The 25,212-nt window shown below is 40.2% G+C and overlaps 2 protein-coding genes across 3 annotated transcripts in view; one reads left to right on the forward strand and one right to left on the reverse strand.

The window, feature by feature from the left end:
- Positions 1 to 412: 412 nt before the first annotated feature.
- LOC117301533 (SID1 transmembrane family member 1-like) overlaps positions 413 to 25,212 on the reverse strand; it is a 51,157-nt gene continuing 26,357 nt past the window's right edge. For both annotated transcript variants that reach the window (XM_033785554.1, XM_033785553.1), the window contains 9 exons: positions 24,937 to 25,054; positions 23,394 to 23,530; positions 7,583 to 7,685; positions 6,716 to 6,789; positions 5,854 to 5,900; positions 4,354 to 4,459; positions 3,581 to 3,691; positions 1,831 to 1,944; positions 413 to 769 (listed from right to left, as the gene is read on the reverse strand). In XM_033785554.1, coding sequence (XP_033641445.1) covers positions 707 to 769; positions 1,831 to 1,944; positions 3,581 to 3,691; positions 4,354 to 4,459; positions 5,854 to 5,900; positions 6,716 to 6,789; positions 7,583 to 7,685; positions 23,394 to 23,530; positions 24,937 to 25,054 — 873 coding nt within the window. In that variant the 3' untranslated portion in view covers positions 413 to 706. The remainder of the gene's footprint in view (positions 770 to 1,830; positions 1,945 to 3,580; positions 3,692 to 4,353; positions 4,460 to 5,853; positions 5,901 to 6,715; positions 6,790 to 7,582; positions 7,686 to 23,393; positions 23,531 to 24,936; positions 25,055 to 25,212) is intronic.
- On the forward strand, positions 13,091 to 14,255 carry LOC117301534. The gene is given in 1 exon segment (XM_033785555.1): positions 13,091 to 14,255. A coding segment is annotated over 1 exon segment (819 nt). The 3' UTR covers positions 13,910 to 14,255.

The following is a 25,212-nucleotide window of genomic DNA, read 5'->3' on the forward strand; positions in this document are numbered from 1 at the left end:
TCCTTGGGCCGATTTCACAAAGAGTTAGGGTTTAGGACTAGTCCTAGGAGATATTACAAACTTAAAGGGACACGTTGCCTTGGATCGGGCGAGTTAGTCTATGAAAAGCGTTTGAAACCGTCTTTTTATAAAATGCAATTATGGTTAGAAAGGTAATTTAAAAAGTCAAATATAATGATCCACACAAACATGCCTTGAAAACTAACACGGCACGCCATTTTGTGGAGTCAAAGTTTTTGACTCCATAAAATGGCCGACCGTGTTAGTTCGCAAAGTAAAAGGAAAACCACACAATTTCAAGGCATGTTTGTGTGGATCATCATATTCTACTTTTAAAATATCTTTCTAACCATATCAATTTCATTACATGGACCAACTCGACCGACCCAAGGCAATGTGTCCTTTTAAGGCTAGTCCTAAGTTGGGATGAGTAACTCGTCCTAACTTGAGATAAGACGAGTCTTAACTCTTTGTACAATCCACCCCGGAGCCTGAGTAGTTTTCTGTTGTAAGAATGTACTGAAGATGATGGATTATAAGAGATAAGTATCTTGCTCAACGACACAAGTATCACGTCCGGGACCCGAACCCACACTCCGAAGACTTGAACCACCAGAACTTTTAATTCGATGCTCTAAACGGCTCGGCCATGACACCCTTTGCACTGAAGATGTTGGATTTTGTCTTTGTCTCCTCTTCATTCAGATTAAAATACAGCAATCTTGGTTCTATCTTTCCCATCCAGATCGTTGTCCATCACCAGCAACAACTACGACAAACAAAAAATATCACAAATACATATCAACTTGTCACCTTCGTATAAATTTCTCTGAAAAATAAGAGTATTATTGAACAATCAAGTAATAAACCAATATTGATACAAAAGCTTGCCCCGAACCATTTGACATAGCAACTGTCTTTGTAGTCTTAGGAATTCAAATGTAAGCGGTACATTGTGACTAAGCAAGTCATTGTACCAGACATTATTCAAAAAGGAAATTTTTTATCAAAATTGTGTGTACAAATATGACCTCATTTCGACCTTTTCTTCCAGTCAAAAGCAAAAATTTAAATCATACATTAATATTGTTACAACAAATGAGAGTAGATTGGACAAATGCACAGATTGACATAAATTGTCATAACTTAACTTGGATCGGGCGAGTTGGTCTATGAAAAGCGCTTGAAACTGTTTGTTATGAAATGTATATGGTTAGAAAGATGTTTTAAAAGTAGAATATAATGATCCACACAAATATGCCTTTTATTTTACAAACTAACACGGTCGGCCATTTTGTGGAGTCAAATTGTCAATAGTTCTCGATGTATAAGCATATTTGTGTGGATCATTATATTCTACTCTTAAAACATCTTTCTAACCATATGCATTTTATAACAAACGGTTTCAAACTCTTTTCATATACCAACTCGACTGATCCAAGGCAACATGTCCCTTTAATAATAGTTTGGGGGCTAATCATCCTTACTCGCAGCTAAGAGCTGAATTGCGAAGGACAAGGCTACAACGTGTTTGAGAAGCACGCATGCAAGGGCGCCTTTGGCTGACAGCCACATCAACCCAAAATGACCACGAAGCACAGCCAAGATCGAAAGCGTTTGATTCTTTCCGAGACAGGGAAACCGAATGGTCTGGCAAACCCTTGTGGCACAGCAGAGAACCAACGCACAACTCAACTCACATTTATGTGGCCCTGGCCGGGAATTGAACCGGGGTCACCTTGGTGAGAGGCGAGCGCTTTACGCACAAGCCAACCTTGCCACCTTAAAGCTCGGTAGTCTGCTTGAAGTCTTGCTATAAATGGTACTTACCAGGAATGAAAAGAAGAGTGCTCCAGAAGAAAGAAAATGCCAAATATCATGACCATCGTAGAAGTCGAATAACAGACATGCAGCGTTGCTCTCACGAGATGCAGCAGCAGTTTTCTGCATAAATTAATGAATTTAGAGTATTAGAAAGTTTAGAGAAATGTTTGGTTTCTAGGTTTAAAAAAAAGAAATTTGTTTTGAAACCAATATTACACACTTCTGTGTGTTGTTTATTCTTCTGGCACATGATGTCATTTGAGTAGGGCACTCTAGAGGTCAAAAGAGGGTTGATCATTGGCCTAGAGGTCAAACCTGTGCACCGCTCATGCAAATCTTTGCAGTGCGATTGTTAGGCCACTGTTTTACCTCTAAGATGGCGTCTTGATGACGTCAATGCATAAGGTCTATTCGGAAATCAGAATCTATAGTTCTGATGATTGAAAAATTCAGCCTTTGTTATACCAAAGACAAGATGGAACATTACTGATCTCTCAAACCGGCGGGCTATATATGTTTGATTATTTTTTTTTTACCCATATACACTGATGTGTGTTAGCGCTGTATACTCAGTACTTTCCCAAGTTCCTCGAAAAAAGAAAAAAACCTCACAGGCATATTACTTGGGTGGGATTCAAACCCACGACTCTTGCAATTCTAGAGCAGTGTCTTGATTGATTGATTGATTGAATTTATTCGGATAAAAATACAGCAAGAACATACTCAAAATACAAACATGTACTTAACAACAGGAGAAAAGACAAAAAAACAAGATAGAAATACTGCAGAAAATTATCCAAGGATAGCCCAAAAAAGCCAATAACTTAGACTTATTTCCATTGGGGTCCTCTTACCAACTAATGCCTGTGATTTTAAAAACTAAAATGAATATTCTTTATCCCTGATGCAAATTTAACATATACTTATGTCATGGAACGATTTCGCCCAGCAATTTTAGTCGGCAAAACATTTAACAGGAACTTATTTTGAGCACACTGAAAGCCAATATTGAGCTGTAAATCAGGATTTTTGAGTAGCAACTGATACCCTTTGTGTAGCATTTTGCTCTGCTATCTGATATATATTTGGTTTGCGGTAACACCATGTGTGTATCTACTTGCCAGGTAGAGTTTGCTCTTTAGAGAACTGTCTTTCTTTATATTTGGTTTGCGGTAACACCATGTGTGTATCTACTTGCCAGGTAGAGTTTGTTCTTTAGAGAACTGTCTTTCTTTATATTTGGTTTGAGGTAATACCGTGTGTGTATCTACTTGCCAGGTAGAGTTTGCTCTTTAGAGAACTGTCTTTCTTTATACTTGGTTTGCGGTAACACCATGTGTGTATCTACTTGCCAGGTAGAGTTTGTTCTTTAGAGAACTGTGTCTTGCTTTATTTCACTACCTTGGAGTAGATGTTCGGGGGTTTGGGAGACTTCTCAGTTCTGAAAAGAACTGTCCTGCTTTTTAAACTATTACCCGGGCGGATGGTATAGAAAATAGGTCGGGACTACTACTTTAGCTTTTAGGATCGTGATTAACTGTACGACAGCGAAGTCGGTTCTTAAACTGGTCTCAACGTTTCGACTAGCTTGCTCTAGTCATCGTCAGGAGAATAAAGAAAGACAGTTCTCTAAGAACAAACTCTACCTGGCAAGTAGATGCAAACATGGTGTTATCGCAAACCAAATATATATTGATACCTTCACCATGCAATGCCTCAAATCCTATATACGAGATAAATCGTTCGCTGCACTTACCTCCCATCCTGTAAGGCTCATGGAATAGAAGTACAGAGCAAATCCCCATACCACTAGGGTGACTACAATTATTACTATCACCACTGCTGTTAACTTCTCTCCACTTCGCACCTAAAAGTAATAATAATAAAATGTTTCACTATAATATGCTTTCGTTATTGGAATTGATAAAAGGCACTGGACACCCTTGGTAATTATTGTCAAAGACCAGGTCCCACTTTCATAGAGCTGCTTAAGCACACAAAGTTAGCTAAGCAAAACAAAAATATGCTTACGAGAGTAACGTTACCAGTTAAATTTTGACTGATATCCTGCTCACTTCTGCTTAGCAGACAATTCTTTTCTGCATAAGCATCTCTATGAAATTGTTCCTAGTATTCCAACTTTGGTCATTTCTAATCAGAATTACCCAAGTATGTATGTTGTTCTTTTTAGGATCAGCTGGAGAGGAGAGCCTCTCGAGAGGAGAGCCTCTCGACAGGAACTGTGTTTCTTTTAGGCAATCCTTCGGGCTCCAGCTGTTTCTTTTTTCTTTACTGAATTCTAATTGCTCTTCGCTGTGTTTTTCAATGTTTTGAACCTAGTGTATTTAAATTTCTCGCAGTGTATTTTTTCAATGTTTTTAACCTAAATAATGTGCACTATTGTACGTTTTATTCCCGAGAAATGAAATAAATATAAATATAAATATACAAACACGACAGTCAATTATCCCCATAGCCTAGCCTAGTTTGTCAAAATCAATATTTTATCCACCAAAACAAATTTTTTACCTTCATTATGATGTAGAAAGCCAGGTACAAAAGGAGATTGACAAGAAAAATGGCCAACAAAAAGGAGTTGAAATCTCTGGGCATCTTGGCAAGACCATAGATCATTCTGAAAAAGATTTAAATGTATTCCATTTGTTATTTAAAGCAATCGCACAACATTGGTAAACAGTATTGTCCAAAGGCCCACACTTCGTGTATCACAACATATATATAAAATAACAAACCTGTGAAAATTTAGGCTCAATCGGTCATCGGAGTCGGGAGAAAATAATGGGAAAACCCACCCTGGTTTCCACACGTTTCGCTGTGTCATAACATGTGTTTAAAATAAATCCGTTATTCTCGATATCGAGAATTGATAATTGTTTTAATGTTTTCTGAAAAAGGAAAGCATTTCATGGAATAATATTTCAAGGGAAGTCTCTCACCTTTACCTTCTGTAAACCCTGTAAGTTATTTGTAAATCTGGGAACTTTTAATTTTTATTCTGTTCAGAAAGTGACTGTTCGATGTTCCTCTCTCCTCCAGTACAAAGTCGGCTCTCTTGTGCAGAGATGCTTGGGTCCATTCAAGGAAGAGTACCTCTCCAGTAATTCAATCAATAGGGTAATTAAACAGTTTCAAACCTCAGATAATAATAATAATAATAATAATAATAAAGATAATAATAATAACAAATTCTTATATAGCGCATTTCAAAATAACAGTCTCAATGCGCTTAGTCCCCTGCCGTTGATTTCACCAAACTCTTCCTAACTTAGGATTAATCTTAGGACTTAAAACGGTTCAGTTCCGTAACCAAATACGAATTAAACCCATCCTAATTTAGAGCGAGTTACTCGTCCCAACTCGAGTTAGGATTAATCCTAGCGTTTTGTGAAATCGGCTGCAGGTCATTGGGCCAATAACATTCCTTAAATCTTTCTCAGCTCCCTGGGGAGTATACAACCTGGGCCATTCACAATATCAACCTCTACCCTCGCAGGTACCCATTTATACCCCTGGGTGAAGAGAAGCAATCATTGTATCAAATCTTGCTCCGAACCCACACTCCGATGACTTAACCCCCAGAACTTGAATTTGATGCTCTTAACCACGCCTTTCCCTTCTGTTCAATGGGAAATTAACGCCTGCCCATCATGTAAGCCTTTTGTTCAACACTAAACGTGATAAGAGTAACTATAAATATAAATATGAATAGTAAACTTGCGGGTACAACCATGGGTAAAAACTCTTTTGAAGGAGTGGTGGCTCTGAAAAGAGCCGGTTTGGTCTCAGAGCCACCACTCCTTTTTTACTCATGGTTGCACCCGCAAGTTTACTATTCATATTATAGTTACTCTTATTCTCCACAGCATGCAAAGCTTACGTGATTTTGTTTAGACATCGACTTATTTCAAGTTTGAGATTTACTTCCACTATGTCTGGGTCGTCTCATTTTAGTGAATACAATATAGTGAATACATACTGACTTTCTTAGAATGATTGCAATATACTCACATAGACCAGTTTACAGCATTCCCTGTGATGAGAACAATCATTCGATCCTAAATCAAAACAAAATACCACAAACAAAAATATTGCCAAAGTTAATGAGTAAATGCTCATCAAAAATGTGGCTGGATTTTTTTCCTTCTGGCACAGTGAGACATCAGCAAAAGGCAAAACTAACAGCAAATGACAAGCCTTACAGCCCTTTTACCATCATCAATATAGTAACTACAGGCACTGGACACTATTGCTACCTACTCAAAATAATTATTATCATAAAACCTTACTTTGTGTCGAGTAATGGGGAGAGGTATAACAATGTGAGAAACAGCTTCCTCTGAGGTAATGTAGTTTTTGAGAAAGAAGTCATTTCTCAATCAAATATTCAAATTTGATTTCGAGACCTCAAAATTAGATTTGTTAAAATCTAATTAAAAGGTCTCGAAATCAAGCATCTGAAAGCACACAACTTGTGCAACAGGGGCGTTTTTTTTCTTCTTTGTTATGTTGAGATACACCAAGTGAAAAGACTGGGCCCAATTTCATGGCTCTGCTTACCTCAGAATTCTGCGCTTACGGTCACAATTCCCTGCTTACTTGCAAGCGTTGAATTTCTGCGCTAGCCTTGTAAGCGTAGAATGCCTAGTAACATGGAGTATGCACGCGCAGAAGCCAAAATGCGCCGCTAACCCGTGAAATACGCTTGCCGTAAGCACAGAATTCCCTGCTTCCGTAAGCGCCGATTCTGTGCTTACGGTAAGCAGAGCCATGAAATTGGGCCCGGGTCTTTGACAATTACCAAAAGTGTTCAGCGCCTTTCAGAATCAAGTTCTCAAATTATGAAATACACATTAATATTCACTTTACTCACAAGATACAGTGGTTTAGCACTTTTACTGCATTCGGTTCTCAATATGAAAAGAACTCTCTTGAAGATTCCAAAATCTGAAGTCAAAACACAAAGATTAAAAACTGTAACACTAAGAAAAGCAAAGTTATTAATTTTGGTTTTAACCTTACACCAATTAAATGTGTGTTGGCACTGTATACTCAGTACTTTCCCGAGTTCTGTGAAATAAAAACACACAGGCATATTCCTTGGGTGGTATTTTAATCCACAACCATTGTAATTCCTTACCAACAAGGAGCAAAATTGTTGAGAAAGCTGTTCATGACAGTCTTAGAAATTTTCCTGATGACCAAATTTTCTTTGTTGCAGAGTAGTGGGGTTCAGGCCAAAACATTCCACCCAAACAACAGTCTTAGTAGACTTGTGGACAAGTTGTTAATGGTCCCACGCAGTGAGATAGTCGAGTTGTGGCATTGCTCTCGTGAGATCACTGCTCTCGCGAGAACTGCTGGTTGCCGACTTCTACTCACCATTAAATAGGACCGTAGTCGTGAGAGCAGCAGCCTCGTGGGGCCAGCAGTCTTGCGAAAATACTGCGGGAATCCCCAGGTCAAAAGTCAAAAGCTAGATTATGGCATCACTTAACCTTGAATGCTTCGTAAAAGTTGGAGAGGTAGTGCTTTTTGCTCTACCGGCCAGGCTTCGGACTGATGATACCAAAGCCTACATCCATATGGACTGTAAAAGGGGGTAACTCTGTTTCAGCCATAGTTGGCAAAGACCCCTGAAAAATAGTGTATTGTAGCCAACACCTTGAAGTGGCCTTCAGGCCTTGTTTGTCTGGCGACTTGCATAAAAAAAAACATAAAAAAAAAACCAGACTCTTACCTAGTTTCCATGTTCCCATGTAGTAGATCTGAGCACTAACAGCCAAGCATGTCAAGATGTGAACCACAGCGAACAGTACATAGAAGTACACTGAGACAAATATCTGACAAGAATAAACAAATCAATATTAAAATTAAGTCTTCAAAAATATTATATATCTGACAAGAAGAAATCAAACAAATCAATATTCAAACTAAGTCAGTTGTTCAAGTGGTTTTCCTTTTGTATTGCGAACTAACTAGTTGGCCATTTTGTGGAGTCAAAAATAAGAAAAAATGGCGTGCCGTTTTAGGTCACGACATGTAAGGAAAACCGTGCAATTCCGGGGCATTTTTGTGTGGATCATTATATTCTACTTTAAAACAAACATCTTTCCAGCCATATGCATTTTATAACAAACGGTTTTCAAATGCTTTTCATAGACCAACTTGCCCGATCCAAGGCAACGTGTTCCTTAATAACACTATTTGTTCACACAATGAGGGAACATCATGCATTTTTGTATCGTGCTTTATGGGTGTGATGCACCATGTGTTTTTGCGTCTGCCTAGTGCACAAGTATACGGCCTTTGCCAACCAATAGTGTCTGTAAACATCATGGCCCAATTTCATAGAGCTGCTAAGCACAAAAATTTACTTAGCATGAAATTGTTGCCTTCATAAAAACAGGATTACCAACTAAATTTCCACGTGATTTTCAGGATCAGCAAACAGCTGAATACATTTAACAAGCAATATGCAACAAACAGAAATTTGGTTGGTAGTCCTGTTTTTATCAATGATGAAATTCTACGCTAAGCAAATTTTTGTGCTAAACAGCTCTTTGAAATTGGGCCCATGTGGGAAAGGCTAAGTCAAAGTAAAGGTGAGAGGAAAACAACACCACACACAAATTAGAAAAACCACAATCACAACAGAAGGGCTAAAACCAGAGCAATCGGGCCTTAATTCAGTTGGTTTGTCTTCCTGTATCTTCTATAATGAAACCCAGAGGTCAATCCCAAGTTATGATTCAACTCAACTTAGGAAGGGAAATAACAAGACGTAAATGACAACTGACAATGTACAGAGAAGTACCCCTGGATTTACCCACAACCCCTCTCTAGTACAGGTAAATGAGCTACTTGTATTTTAGGGTGTTGTGGCCGAGCGGTTAAGAGCATCAAATTCAAGTTCTGATGCTAAGTCACCGCAGTGTGGGTTCGAATCCCGGTCATGACACTTGTGTCCTTGAGCAAGATGCTTCACTATAATTGCTTCTCTCCATCCTGGTGTAAAAATGGGTACCTGCGAGGGTAGAAGTTGATATTGTATTTGAAAAATCCTTCAGAGCGCCACGGCAGCTCGGGCTTTGTACTCCTCAATGAGCTGAGAAAGATTACAGGGATGTAAATTTCCATTTGTCACATATTGCTTGTTACTGGTATTCTGCTGTCGTTGGCTTATCCTGAAAAGCATTTGGAAATTTGGTTGGTGATATCAAGTTTTTTATATCAAGAAAGAAATTTCATGCTAAGCAAGTTTTTGTACTTAGCAGCGCTATGAAATTGGGCCCAGGGCACTAAAGAACATGTAAAGCGCATTGATACGATTATTGTATGTGCTATATAAAACATTGATACGATTATTGTATGTGCAATATAAAACTACTGTGGTAGTCGTCACCACAATGCTATTCTGGTTGCTTTATGTTACCAGTAACAAACAATTAAACTACCACCAAACTTAATTGCTCAGCACTCCACTATATAATTTAGAAAGCAGACTTATCTATTGACTTTTACCAGTATTATTAAAATTATCCTGACCTATAATTGTCAGAGAGCCATAAAGAATAATTTTGGCTAAGTTTAAGTTTACTACAAAGCTATTCTGGTTGCTTTACGTTACTAGTATGGTTCAACTCCCATTAAACTTGCTCAGCACTCCACATAAATGAGAAAGCAGACTTATCTATTGACTTTTGCAAACATTATTAAAAATATCCTGACTTATAATTGTCAGAGAGTCATGAAGAATATTTTTGGCTTAATAGTTTAAGTTATACCACAAGGCTATTCTAGTTGCTTTACGTTACTAATACATACTCAGAGGGTCGATTGCTCGTGTTGCTCATGTGATGTGACTCATATCCTGTTTCAGGATGCATGTCCCTAGATACAAACGTCTTGTTGCCTGCCTGCCTGCCGGCACTTTGTTGACACTTTTTATTCCAGATTCTCAGATAAAACCACTTAATTCACATAAATCTTCGAATTTTTTACAAAATTCCTTTTTTGTTACATGATAACCAAACTACCTATTAACAGCTCTCCATTTCAATTCTCAAAAAAAGAAAAAGAAATCTGGGACATCGTCAGAACAAAAATAAATCTTAAGTCGTGGATGCAAACTTCCCCTAGAAAATGGACTATCCCTAATCAAGCAATTTCCTTGCAGGTCAGGCTAGCTGTGTCACAAGCCGTTCACCCTCGTCTTGTACCACCTGTAGATCGAGTCAAGCACCACACAACTTTCAAACCCTGGAGTTAGTACATACAAAATCACCATTCTGGAACTTTTATCTATGTGTGATTACTGCAGTCATGGGGTCAGATGCACTGGTTAGTATCCTATGTGTTATGATTCTTCATGGTGCATTCGGTCAACAATACGGACTTCAGAATGAGCAAGCCTCAGGAGGAGTTGCGTCATATCCTAAACGACCACGCCGACCTACCAAATTCAAACCACTTCCACCGGGTATACCAGTGGATCCGAGCATACAGCCAGGACCAGTGGATTTTCCGTTAGGTCAGGATATCCAACCCTATGTACCTCGTAGAAAACCAAACCCTCACACTACAATGAGCCTACAAGCAACGACGACACCTACGACGACACCTACGACGACACCTACGACTATAACTTTGCAACATGTATCACAGACTCAACCTTCTACTGCGTCCAACGCAACGACCGTTCGTAGACTTACTACCGCTCATCCATGGAGTTGCTATCCGAATCCATGTAAAAACAAAGGAGTTTGTCAGTATAATGGTTTCAACCAGGTACAGTGTAAATGTAGGCGACTCTATCTCGGGAATTACTGTGAGGTGGTCATCGCACCACCGAAGAATATATCTGTAGTACAGTTAACGTCAGAATCGGTGCAAGTCAAATGGAAGACACCCCTGACACGAGTGAAGGAAATAGCAGGCTTTGTGGTACAACACAATAAATTCGGAGAGTCGGATATAGCGTTTAGTCAGATTATTCACCCATCTGTGACACAATACACTCTGAGGGTAAGTAATTCTTCTTCTTGTATATTTGGTTTGCGGTAACACCAAGCTTGTACCTACTTGCCAGGTAGAGTTTGTTCTTAGAGAACTGTCTTTCTTTAGTAGATTTATCGGATGTTCGGGAGACTTCTCAGTTCTGAAAAGAACTGTCCAGCTTTTTAACTACTTTCTAAAAAGTAGGACAGTTCTGTCAATCTGCCCATTTGTCCAATTCACTTTCATTTGTATATTTGGTTTGCGGTAACACCATGTGTGTATCTACTTGCCAGGTAGAGCTCATTCTTAGAAAACTGTCTTTCTTTATTCTACTACCGCGGGGTAGATTTATCGGATGTTCGGGAGACTTCTTACTTCTGAAAAGAACTGTCCTGCTTTTTGAGTACATGTACTTGTATTTGTCTACTTCCAGACAAATACACAACATCACTCTCTTCCAGCAGAAACTCAAAACACACTTGTTCTTGCTTGCTTTCCAACATCTTGACAAAACTTGACCGGCGCCTTTGAATGTTTTTCTTTTTCAGTAAAGTGCGCCTTGAAAATGCTGTAGTTTTTTATTAAAATACCCCGAGAGGTTTACAGACATTTTTCAAGATTGATGCTCGGAAAAGTGTGTTTTTTATTTGGAGGGAGAATAACTCGACAGGCCCTGGGACTCCCCGTATCAAATGGAGCAGAGAATAAAAGTTTAATAGTCAATGAATAAGTTCCCCTTCGCTGTAAAAAGCTGTGAGACTTTTAAGTATTTTCCGTGTATTTTTGAGGTTAATAGTCAATAAAAGTTTAATAGTCAATGAATAGGTTCTCCTTCGCTGTAAAAAGCTGTGAGACTTCTAAGTATTTTTTGTGTATTTTTGAATATTTGGGAGTTTATTTAGTTGGGTGCACCCGTAGGTCTTAGCTCTGGGTGGATGCAGGTCCAGCAAATTGAGGATGCTAGGCCAGTCCAGAAATTAAAGTCCATTTGGCCAAACAGTATAACTAAGAGGTTGAACAACTTGAAGGTATTTTGAACTTGATAGAAAAACAAAATTTATTCAATTGCCATATATAATCAGTTATGACTCACATACACATGACCAAAAGAATCTGGATGTGCCAGCCTCGGCCATTGAAGCCTGGGCCATTGAAGCACGCAGCGTTCCCGGTTTGATTTCTCTGGCACCCATACGCACACCATAGACGCACACGCTCACAGACGCCATGTTGTAGGGCAGGTTTTTGAATGGTGACGTCACATTCAATACGGTCTAGTGATGAACTGTGTCTGATAGATCAGATGCCATTTTGATCAAAACAATAAAGTTCATCACAAGACAAAATTGTCAGTAACACCATAGTGATTTGTATTGTGACATCACACTTTACTTAAGCAACTATGACTGATTGGCAGTTAAGAAACGACGACTTCGGCTACAGCTACGGCTAGATCAGCGCGTCTGCCAGTGTTGAAGATAGGCAGAAGGGCCCGATGTAGCTGAAGTCGCCGTTTAGGACACAGCCTTAGATCTTTGTGAAATCGACCCCAGGGCCATTAAGATTTATCGCTTGCAGTACCCACTGCTAAAACATAGGATTTGAACTGCCTCTAGCCACCGGGCAATCTGAACTGCCTCTAGCCACCAGGCAATCTGAACTGCCTCTAGCCACCGGGCAATCTGAACTGCCTCTAGCCACCGGGCAATCTGAACTGCCTCTAGCCACCGGGCAATCTGAACTGCCTCTAGCCACCAGGCAATCTGAACTGCCTCTAGCCACCGGGCAATCTGAACTGCCTCTAGCCACCGGGCAATCTGAACTGCCTCTAGCCACCGGGCAATCTGAACTGCCTCTAGCCACCGGGCAATCTGAACTGCCTCTAGCCACCGGGCAATCTGAACTGCCTCTAGCCACCGGGCAATCTGAACTGCCTCTAGCCACCGGGCAATCTAATCTGCCTCTAGCCACCGGGCAATCTGAACTGCCTCTAGCCACCGGGCAATCTGAACTGCCTCTAGCCACCGGGCAATCTCTGTGGTCTAATTGGTTAGACACTGCTCTATAATTGAAACGGTTCGAATTCCACCCAAGTAAAATGCCTGTGATTTTGTTCATAGAACTCGGGTTAGTACCGAGTATACTGTGCTACACATCCGATGTATATGAGCAAAAAACCAAAATGAATATTCTTTATCCCCGATGCAAATTAAACATCTATTAAAAAGATTTATCTTTTAATCATAATATGAAAAAACATTATTTATAAATGTTTTATTTTATTTTTTAGGACCTTGAGCCCGGGAAGCAATACACCGTCTGCATCAGCATCGTGTTCCAAAATGTGTCTAACAAGAAGGCGGTACTCCGAGACCAATGCAGGGAGGTTCAAACCAGGCCGCTATTGCTGAGTGAAAAAGGAATATCAGTCGCTGCTATGGGGACCATTGTTGGATCTCTCATCGTACTGCTCATCCTCATCATGATCATTGCACTGGTGTGTCAACGGAGATGCATGAAGAAAAAGGCCATCCCCCTACGACCATTAGGACCCTCTGCGTCAGCGAGGAGTATGCGCTCAACGAGCAGGCAGCAAAGAATGCTTCATCCATCCAGGAATGCTAACGCAGCTACCAGCATGACCAGTGATGAATACGACACTGCTAAGATACACATCCCCTATAACAGTCAGCCCCTCATCGCGTCTTATAAACACAGCAACAATCCATTCTTGAGTCCACCACCGATACATGCATGCGCGAACAACGCAAACGAGCCCGAGTACGGTAACGTATTTCATAACCCGCGCGTGATAATGATGACGCATCCACCATGCGCTCCCTCCTATGCGCCACCTGATGTGACTGAAACCAAACAGTCCCTGTTAACTTCGGATGTATTCCACTATAATAGAAGACTACAGCGTGTTAGTAGTGTGCCACCAGCTAACATCAGGGAATTACCGGTAACCATCCGTAACCATGTCATGCGTACAGCTAATGCGCGTGATATGGATGCTAGCAGTGAATTTGACTTGCACCGGACATACTTCTTCCCTAAATTTTAATAGTATTTACAGAAGCAGGCTTTAAATATTATAACCAAGTTCCAAACATCAACATTAACTGTATGAGAGGACAGACTGTCGAGGCTATAGATTTCAAATTCAAGCTGATTATCTGCATATGATACATCATGTATACCGTGGCAATTTACATGGTTCATTATGTTATCTTCACAAGGGATTTCCTTTAAGCTGCCTTGAGCCTTGATGTAGTCCACATCACTGTATACGAGTAACATCAAAGAGGGCTTATAAAGACACATGGACACCATTGGTAGAACAGAAACTCACTTGGAAACCAGAAATGGAGAGCTGCTGATAGTGTAAAACATTGTGAGAAAACGGCTCCCTCTGAAGTAACGTACATTTCAAGAGAGAAGTAATTTTCCACGAATTTGATTTTGAGACCTCCAGAGATGCCAAGTCCAGAGGCCAGCTTTGCGTGAGATTTTTCAAAGCTCACCCCCCCCCCCCCCCCCGCGAGCGTGAGACAGAGCCCAAATGCGTGAGTCTCACGCCTAATGTGTGAGACTTGGGAGGTCTGGACCTCACAATTAGATTTTGAGGTAACGAAATCAAGCAGCTGAAAGCACACAACTTCGTGTGACAAGGGTGTTTTTTCTTTCATTATTTATCTCGCAGCTTTGACGACCAATTGAGCTGAAATTTTCACAGGTTTGTTACTTTATGTATATGTTGAGATGCACCGATTGAGAAGCCTGGTTTTTCGACAATTACCAAAAGGGTCCAGTGTCTTTAAGAGCATCAAATTCAATTTCTGGTGTTAAGTCATATGAGTGTGGGTTCGAATCTCGGTCATGGCACGTGTGTCCTTGAGCAAGATGCTTCACTATAAGGGGTATAAATAGGAACCTGCGAGGATAGAGGTTAAAATTGTGTTCGAAAAAGCCTCCTGAGCGCAGCAGCTCGGGCTGTATACTCCCCAGGGAGCTGAGAAACAAATTGTTATTGCCCCAATGACCATCACACTAAAAACCTAAAGTGCATTGATACGGTCATTGTAAAATGCGGTATATAAGAACTTCTTTTATTATTTAAACACTTCAAAAGACATACAATAATGAGAAGCAATCATGGACAATAGGTTAAGTACTTGCTTATTAGAGAGGTTACGCTTGCGTGCGGATACAGATACAGATACGGACATGATAACTGTATCCTTACACGTCTTCCCTGATTGAATTAATTGGGCTGAACTAATTAATTCAATTCAAGAATACATCAGGCGCATGTTGGATTTTTTTTGCCAAAATATAGGTTGTGTTACTTGATTTGAGTGCGCTCGCATTCATCATGAGGTTTTTTTTTCCCGACAAGCATGGCCTATAGAAACCCTGTGTTTTATACACTGCATTTTCTTATCATTTTGCTTGCAAATGACTATCCATTTTCTATCTATACCACGCATGATACCAGTGAAAGCAATTCCATGGGAAATGTTTTTTGATCTTGAAAAAAAAAGACAACTAAAAGGCTGCATAACAGTTACAGTATCTGTTTTTCTACGAAGCGTATGAGTTCCTGTATCCGTTGCTAACGTGTGTGCAAAATACGATAGTCGCGGTTACGCGTCAGGATAACACACAAAGTGTTGACATATTGGTATTTGTATGTGAATCCGTAGACTTGCGAAACCTATCTATTAAGTTTGGTTTGAAGGCAGTTTGCCTGAACCTTTTGACCATTTGTAAAAGTAGTCTTATCTCGAGTTAGGACCAGTCACTCGTCCTAACTTAGGACTATCCATGCAATGTGTATATCTCCTAGGACTAGTCCTAATTAACCCTAAGTTAGGACTAGTCCTAACTCTTTGAAATCGACCCCTGGGTGCTTAGATATGCCTAATGCATGTTCAGCATTCTCAAAAGAATTTCCGCTCATTTTAATCACAAACAATGTGGGCCGGTCCCACCATTGTTTGCTTGGCGAGAACAATTACTGTGATTTTAACAGGTGTAGTTAAAGGCACTGGACACTATTGGTAATTACTCAAAATAATTGTTAGCAAAACACTTACTTTGGTAATGAGCAATGGAGAGCTGTTGATAGTATACAAATATTGACTGCTTCGAGTGCTATGGTTAAAACTATGACTCCCGAGGTGATCCCTGGAGCGTTCTATTTTTCCCAAGGCGAAGCCGAGGGAAAATAGAACGCTACGGGGATCACCGAGGAAGTCATAGTTTTTAACCATTGCACGAGTAAAAGCAGTCAATATTTGTTTTATAACACCCCAAACATTTCTAAATACTGTACTATTATTATTAAGTTACAGACCTGAATGCTACAATCCACGGACGACGCGAATACAGATTGCAAACACTTTTACTGTGCTGCATGTATGTAGTGTCGTGCAATCCGAAATGGTTACAGACTATTAATTTATCATCCTCGCACACGCAACGGACGTCTGATTACTGCACGCCATGGGCTAGTCTTCGGACTAGCGCATGGCAAACCGACGCACTATCACACGGCCGTCGTCTAGCAAAACTAAGACATGTCATGTGACGCGCTCTAAACCAATGAGCAGGCAGAATACTTGCAAGGGGTGTTATAATACATGTTATATAACATTGTGAGAAACGGCTCGCTCTGAAATAACGCAGTTTTTGAGAAAGAGTTAATCTCTCACTCACATATTAAAATAGTTTTATTTTATCATTATTTCATGTAAATACAGCATACTATTTACTTGTTACTTTTATAAATGTAACTTGTTGTACATAAATAAATTCACTTCACTATATTGATAGAATGCACCACTAACATCTCTCTGCAGTCATTTTTTTTTCTTTTCAAATTGTTTCCCCGTTTAAAAGCAGTGGACACTTTTGGTAATTACTCAACATAATTGTTAGCATAAAAACTTATCTGGTTACGAGTAATGGGGAGAGGTTGATAGTATCAAACAGTGTGAGAAACGGCTCCCTCAGAGGTGAAGTAGTTTTTGAGAAAGAAGTAATTTTCCGCAAATTTGATTTCAAGACCTCAGATTTAGAATTTGAGGTCACGAAATCAAGCATCTGAAAGCACACAACTTCGTGTGACAACTTCAATGACCAATTGAGCTCAAATTTTTATAGGTTTGTTATTTTATGCATATGTTGAGATACACCAAGTAAGAAGACTGGTCTATGACAATTAACAATAGTGTCCACTGTCTTTAAGTTACTGTGGATGCATGAAAATATCTTCTGCGACCTCTTTCGGACTATTACAGAGCTGCCAACATTTGCATCTAGCAATTAAGCGACAATCAGGGAGATCTTAAGCGACAATCAGGGAGATCTTAAGCGATAATCAGGGAGATCTTAAGCGACAATCAGGGAGATCTTAAGCGACAATCAGGGAGATCTGAAGCAGCAATCAGGTAGATATTAAGCGGTAATCAGGGAGATATTAAGCGATAATCAGGGAGATCTTAAGCGACAATCAGGGAGATATTAAGCGACAATCAGGGAGATCTTAAGCGACAATCAGGGAGATCTTAAGCGACAATCAGGGAGATATTAAGCAACAATCAGGGAGATCTTAAGCGACAATCAGGGAGATATTAAGCGACAATCAGGGAGATATTAAAGGAACACGTTGCCTTGGATCGGACGAGTTGGTCTATGAAAAGCGTTTGAAACCGCTTGTTATGAAATGCATATGGTTAGAAAGATGTTTTAAAAGTAGAATATAATGATCCACACAAGTGTCACTCAAAATTGCACGGTTTTACTAACATGGTCGGCCATTTATGGGAGTCAAATTTTTGACACCCATAAATGGCCGACCGTGTTTGTCGACGAGGTAAAACGAAAACCACGCAATTTCGAGGCATATTTGTGTAGATCATTGTATTCTACTTTTACAACATATTTCTAACCATATCGATTTTATAACAAACGGTTACAAAACGCTTTTCAAAGACCAACTCGTCCGATCCAAGGCAACGTGTTCCTTTAAGGGACAATCAGGGAGACATTTAGAATTACATTCAACTTAATAGGAACAAAGTTCCTATAATCAGGGAGATTATCAAATTTGTTTATCAGAACATGGATAGAATGGTTTATTTTCAGAGAACTTTCTGCAGAATCAGGGAGAGTTGGCAGCTCTGCTATTAGTCTCGGTTCGAGACGGTCTTGGTGATTTTATTCCACGATCCACGTCAGCATACATCGCGCAATACACTACCCACGCCACCCACACACACACCCGTCCGCCCATCGCACAGCCATAAAGCGCTAGCCACACAGCGTCTTGTGAGAGCGGTCCCCGTGATAGCGTTGTGTGGCTGATAGCGTAGTGTGGCTGATAGCTCCGTGTGGCTAGCGCTTCATGGCTGTGCGGCGGACGGACGGGTGTGTGTGTGGGTGGCGTGGGTAGTGTATTGCGCGATGTATGCTGACTGTGGATCATGGAATAAAATCACCGTCTCGAACGAGACCGTCTCGAACCAAGACTATTCTGCTATTAGTTTACCGTCCCAGTTGAGGTAAGTTGACAGGGAGGTCAGTTTACCATGCGTCCCAAATGGATTTAATTTTGTCATTCTAGAGAAAATTCCTGGTACTTCAACGAAAAAAAGTCCAATGGGAACACTACTTTAGAATGATTCAGTCTAAGACTTTTATTATAGAAAGGTACCTAGGCCTGCATGACTCATATTCATACGTCCTGTCAAATACTCTTCAAGGCAAACAGTTGTAAGGTCAATTCCATGGTCAGTCGCATTACACTTTTCTGTGGCATTTCCATAGAGCTATATATATTGACTAGAATGCTAGAGCGCTAACTTGCTCTGCGTTTTGAAGCCACCCTGGGCGCAGACATGTTTGATGTGTTGCGTGACTACGGAACGATTTTAATTTTAAGAGAACACCATCATTGCCGCGATTTTTTGTTTACATTCGGCGTGTGCGCTTTCGTACGCGACTGCCCATCCACATAACCGTAAGCTTGACTTGATTGACGTAGTTTAAAAAAAGTACACGCGCCTTTAAAAAATGACGCATAGGACGCTCGCAGTTTGTACGCTAATCAGCAGATTGTGCGTTCACATTATTTGCTGCATTTCTTGCTTCGATGACACGTAGAAAAGAACAAACGCACTATCATGCAAATAGCCGTACAATTGCCGTACAAAAATTCAAGCTTTTGTATTGGTTTGTACATAAACATGGATGCACCCACACGGGTTCAAAACACGGCTTCTGAAAGAACCAATCCAATCTGCATATCATAAATGAGTCATCGAACCGAGACTCTCTTAACTAAATTTAAGAACAACATCTCGCTAAGTGTTGACCAGGCAAAGGTCACTATCCTGCCGTCAATTTCACCAAACTCTTCCTAACTTAGGATTAATCTTAGGACTTGTAGGACGAGTTAAGTTCCGTATCCATAGATGTTAGGACGCATTGAACCCATCCTACATTAGGATGAGTTACTCGTAAATTTTGGGTAGCAATCACTTGTCAGTTCCTGCCATTGTGGGTTAATTATGTGTCCATCCCCCCTCCCCCATCCATCAGTGATGCGTCCAAAAACAATCTCATTAAAATTTAAGTGAACCCTGTCTTTCAAAACAATGGTCAGTTGTTTTTACAGAGGATGTGCATAGACACAGCTTGAGCTTAAATGCGCACATTTTGCATCGCTTAACTCTACACACAGAGGAAATTGCCAATTTGTGATGGAGTCATGATGGGTGGATGACATCATCATTTAGGCATGTTAAAGACTCCGGACACATTTGTTATTGTCAAAGACCAGTCTTCTCACTTGGTGTATCCCAACATATGCATAAAATAACAAACCTGTGAAAATTGGTGGTTGAAATTGCGAGAGAATAACGGAAGAAAAAACACCCTTGTCGGACAAGTTTTGCATGCTTTCAGATTCTTGAATTCGAGACCTCAGCTGAGGTCTTCAAATATTTTAGTGCAAAATTACTTCTTCCTCAAAAACTATGTTTCTTCAGAGGGAGCCGTTTCTCACAATGTGTTTTAAACTATCAAAAGCTCCCCATTGCTTGTTACCAATTTAAAAAAATTCTTTTCCAACAATTATTTTGAGTAATTACCAATAGTGTCCAGTGCCTTTAAAGCTCTTCAGTCGCAACGCTCCATGTGACAATAACACACTTGTGTAATGTTCAAGTTCAACCTAATTTTAGAACAGAGATGCCTTGAGGAAAAGCTCAATTACAATATAGACCTAGGTTATGCCAAAACACTTCAGGCACAGTGACAAACAGGTAATGTACTATAATACAGTATTCATAAATACCCCAGACAGTTTCTCTACGCCTATTGGTTGAGAGCGCGTCACGTGGGTGTGCATAAACCTTTTGTTAATGACCGGTAAAAAGTGTTAATTCATAAGCGTGACACGCGACCTTGCACCTGTTCTTATTAGACAGCTTCTTCATTCCTATTGGTCAAGAGCAACGGCTGAAACAGTTGTGCCACATCACGCGATACGCGCGACGCCCACAGCATTCCCTTATAAGGAGTTGTTTACGCGAGGGCAGCGGATGGCTCTACCATTTCATAGCTGGAGTGGTGTTGTGTTGAAAGAAATCATTTAACAATTATAATTTTTGCATTTATTTAACTTTTTGACCAAAAAGTGATGATGTTTTTGACCGAAAAGGTATTTATGAATGAGAATCAAAGTGTGTTGAATCGGTTTTCAACTAGTGGTTTAAACCCGCCGAGGCCTGGTTCTTTATAATTTACCTCGACTTCGTCTCAGTAAATTATCAAGAACCAGGCCTCATTGGGATTAAACCACGAGTTGAAAACCTCTTCACCACACATTGATTCCCTTATTACACTATGAAAGAATAGTCAACCCTACAAAATTAATATTATTGTTATTAAGTATTATATATACAGGGTTGCCCCATTAGTGTAAAAACACTGCTCTCCCTGGGGGCCCTGTAGAAAAAGCAATACACAGAACAAGAGATAAACAAATACACATGTATAAAGAACAACCCCCACACAAGCAACAACAGCACTCTATACCACCAGGATCAAAATTTAGAGAAAAACAGGGCTACAAAAAGCCAATTATGCATAAATAAAACAATGACTCCATAAACGCCAGTACCTTGAAGTGAATGAAGTCAAAGTTGGCTCATTACGCAATCGCTCAGGTAAACCGTTCCACAAAAGGAAACCTTCGTAAAAAATGCTTCTTTTGCCTTCCCCAGCCCTCACTATAGGTACAGTTTAATCATACTGCTCACAAGATATGAATGCACTGACAAGAGGTTAGTAAACTATCCACACAGAACAGAAATTTGAGTATTAAATTACACAAATTTAAAAAGTAACCACACAGTCTCCCGACGATGACTAAAGCAAGCTAGCCGAAACGTTGACACCAATATTAAGAACTCACTCCGCAGTAGTGAAGTTAATAACTGTCCCCAGCCAATTTTCTATACCTTCCGCCCGGGTAGTAGTTAACAAGTAGGACAGTTCTTTTCAACTCAAAAGTCTCCCAAACAATCTGATAAATCTACTCCACGGTAGTAGAATATAGAAAGACAGTTCTCTAAAGAACCAATTCTACCCGGCAAGTACATTGTTGTAGATACACACATGGTGTTACCACAAACCAAATATATATTAACCCCACATTCTTCTATTTCGAGTGGTTTCCTCGGTCAATGATGTTTGGGCTGAGTCGCCCCAGATCCGCCTGTCCCTCATGCATGTAGATGTTTCTCCAGCTGTCACAAACCCAGTGTCCCTTCTGAGTAGATCAACATAAGTCAGGTGACCTCGACCTCTTTGAGCTCGACCTTGTTAGGAATTATAACAACCCTTACAAACATTCTGCCTTTTCACTGGTTTAGAACGCGTCACATGATATGTCTTAGTTTTACTAGAAATGGCGGCAGTGTGATAGTGCATCGTTTGCCGTGTGATAGTCGCAGTACCCAGACTTCTTTTTACCAACCTCGAACTCAGTGTATCTGAAACGCGCGTATGAACGTTATGTGTACGAGGATGATAAATAGTCTGTTGGGGTGTTATATAACAAATATTGACTGCTTTTACTCGTGCTATGGTTAAAACTCTGACTCCCTCGGTGATCCCCGGACAGTTCCATTTTCCCTCGGCGACTCATCTCCACTCTTTTATTCCCTTATTAAGACATCTAGCATGACAAGCTAGAATGACAAGGTCTGAGTTGCCAAACTACTCATAGTTCAATTGAGGGACAACTGGTAGTCAAAAAGGCTTCGGGATAGAAATGTGTCTTTTGAAAATTGTCTAGCTTGGTTTAATGCTGGGATAAACTGGCAACAGGTGAGGAAAGTGGTAAAGATATGACAGGTCAAATACACTGTTCGCCCTGGATATTGTAGCGGTGGTTCCGATCGACCGGTAGGGGGCGCCAGCACGACTCCCCTTCGGAGCACTGCTGGTCGCCCATGCAGGCCGATCGGTAAATCTGCTCGCCCGCAGAGGGCGTCCTATGGTTTAGGTTTCTGCTTTGAGTAATTTCATGACTTGTTGAGTGTAAATAAACCTCCAGAAAAAGGGACAGAGAAGCCAGTTATTTGCATCCTTGTGTCATTTAAAGCTGTGTACAATGCAACCCCCAGTCAATGCTTTAATATGCATTCAATCCTTGTGTCATTTAAAGCTGTGTACAATGCAACCCCCAGTCAATGCTTTAATATGCATTCAAATGCCTGGGTTTTTCGTGAGTAAAGAAGAAGAAAAACTACTAAGATGACTCTCATTAAGAAAGAGTTAAGACTGATCTCAAGTGTGAAGCAATCTTAAAGGCTCTGGGCACTATTGGTAGTTTCTCAAAATAATTGAGCATAAAAACATACCTGGTAACGAGCAGAGCTGAAACGGCTCCCTCTGAAATGACATATGTAGTTTTTGAGAAAGAAGTAATTTTCCACTAAAATATGTGAATTTGATTTCGAGACCTCAGCATTAGATTTTGAGATCCCGAAATTAAGCATCTAAAACCACACAAATTCGTGTGACAAGGGTCTTTTCTTCCACTTTTATCTCGCAACTTTGCGTAACAATTGCGTTTGAATTTTCACATGTTTGTTTCTTTGTGCATATGTCGAGATACACTAACTGAGAAGACTAGTCTTTGACAATCAGCAAAGGTGTCCAGTGTCTTTGATGAACTTGCTACTGGGTGCGTTCGATAAGCGTCCCCGGGTCGACCCCGCGGTACTCACTCGGGTGAGCCCCTGACAAGAGCTAATCGAACGATCACACTCGCCCTCTTTCGCGGTGACGTCAAGCACCTCGAGTCACCCCCAAGTGACCCACTCCACAAGCAGGGCACTGGGTGCTGACCTGGGGGAGCCCCTGGAATGACTGTCAAAGCTTTTTGAACGCACCAGGGGGCAGACCGGGGTTGACCCAGGGAAGCTAATCGAACGCACCCAATATCTGAGAGTGACATTGTGACTTACCACCCCCATTAGAGCAATAAAGATGACCGAAGCAAAGGTTGCAAATGCTGCATATGCATTGGCATTGATATCAGGATGTCTCTGCTGGTACAACACTAACATCCCTAGACCTGCTATGATGTACATGAAGGCCGTATCTATAGTAACAAAATTAAATACAAAATAACTGTTAGGAACGTTACAGAGTTGGTAAAAAATAAAAAATCATGAAGATCACAGATTTACATACAAATTACACGGTCTAATGATGATGATAGTAGAAAACATCCCTTGAAATATTTCTCTCTTAAATTTCATATTTGATGAGAAATAAATAATCGAATAGAGCGTTCTATTCTTTATTCGTTTTATTCTTTTTATTCTTTAACGCAAAAATTTGTTATCGGTTTTTCACTGTTCTCTCGTGACCAATATGGCTGATCGATCTCAAACTTCTACAGGTTTGTCAGTTTATGTATATGGTAGACTACATGAAGTGCTTACACTGCCAGCAACTTGTTTGCTAGCAAAACCAATTCTGTAATGTTCCTTTACAATCACATTCAAAATCATATTCAAAATATTCATACTCTAGCTACTAGGCAATCTCGATGGTCTAGTTGATATGACACTGCTCTGGGGCGGTCTTAGACCAGTCAGTTATAGCCGGCTATCTGCCTTAGACGGTCTTAGCTTAGTCAGTCATTAAGACTGTTGCAATCGGCCGGTCTTAGATAAGTCGGCGAAGAGTAATGCAGTACAAACAAATGTCCCATAACACTTGGCACATCTGCAGCACTGGCGTTACGGCATCCTTTTGCTTTGGTTTTTAAATCATCGGATATCAAATCTGTGAGTTGTAATATTTTTTACTCTTGGGAACCTAAAACTTACAGTACACTGTATCATCATTATAAAGCCTCTAATGGGTGTATAAATCTATTTCTAAAATACGGTATCATCGTAGAGCTCTTTGCATCAAATCATCTACAACTAGGCCTTACAAACGTAGGGCCCGCATAATAAAATTTAAAAAACCAATGACCGCTTATAGCCAGCTCGGAGCGGCTTAAGATTTAAGACTGGCTATAATTATAGACCGCGCTATTGCAACCGGTCTATAATTACAGATTGTCTGAGCGCCTCTCAAGTTAGCCGGCTATAGCGCATAGACGGTTTAAGACTGCTTGGTGCAATCCGTCCCTGGTGCGAATCCCACCCGAGTAATATGCTTGTGATTTTTTTCTTCACAGAACTCTGGAAAGTACTGAGTGTTGAAACACATCGGTTTCATTTTTTATTTATTTTTTATTTTGTAATTTTTTTTTATGCAAGTCGCCTGACACACAAAGCCTGAAGGCCACTTCAAGGTGTGGGCTACAATTATTTTTTTCCAGAGGCCGTTGCCACCTACTCCTAGGGCTGAAACAGGGTTACCCCTTTCACAGTCCATACAAATGTAGACGCACTTGTGCATGTCTCAGTGTTTAATGTTTATTTATTTGCTTATTCAAAACTATTAATAGTGATATTAAACTTATGTTAAAATGAAAGCAGTACTTACCAAACTGAAAGTTGGAATAGTTTGGGCAGACGTGATAACTTCCACTCAGTACACCTTCCATAACTAGCGCAATACCCAAGGAATAAAACAAGCCAAAATGCTTGGGTATACCACACATCTAGACAAATAAAAACACACACAAATGAACAGTTAACATAAAACTTTTTACTTAAAGACACTGGACATTATTGGTAATTGTCAAAGACCAGTCTTCTCACTTGGTGTATCTCAACATTTTAGCCTAAAATAGCAAACCTTTTGAAAATTTGAACTCAA

The sequence above is a fragment of the Asterias rubens genome, chromosome 17 (genome assembly GCF_902459465.1).
Source record: "Asterias rubens chromosome 17, eAstRub1.3, whole genome shotgun sequence".
Taxonomy (NCBI): Eukaryota; Metazoa; Echinodermata; class Asteroidea; order Forcipulatida; family Asteriidae; genus Asterias; species Asterias rubens.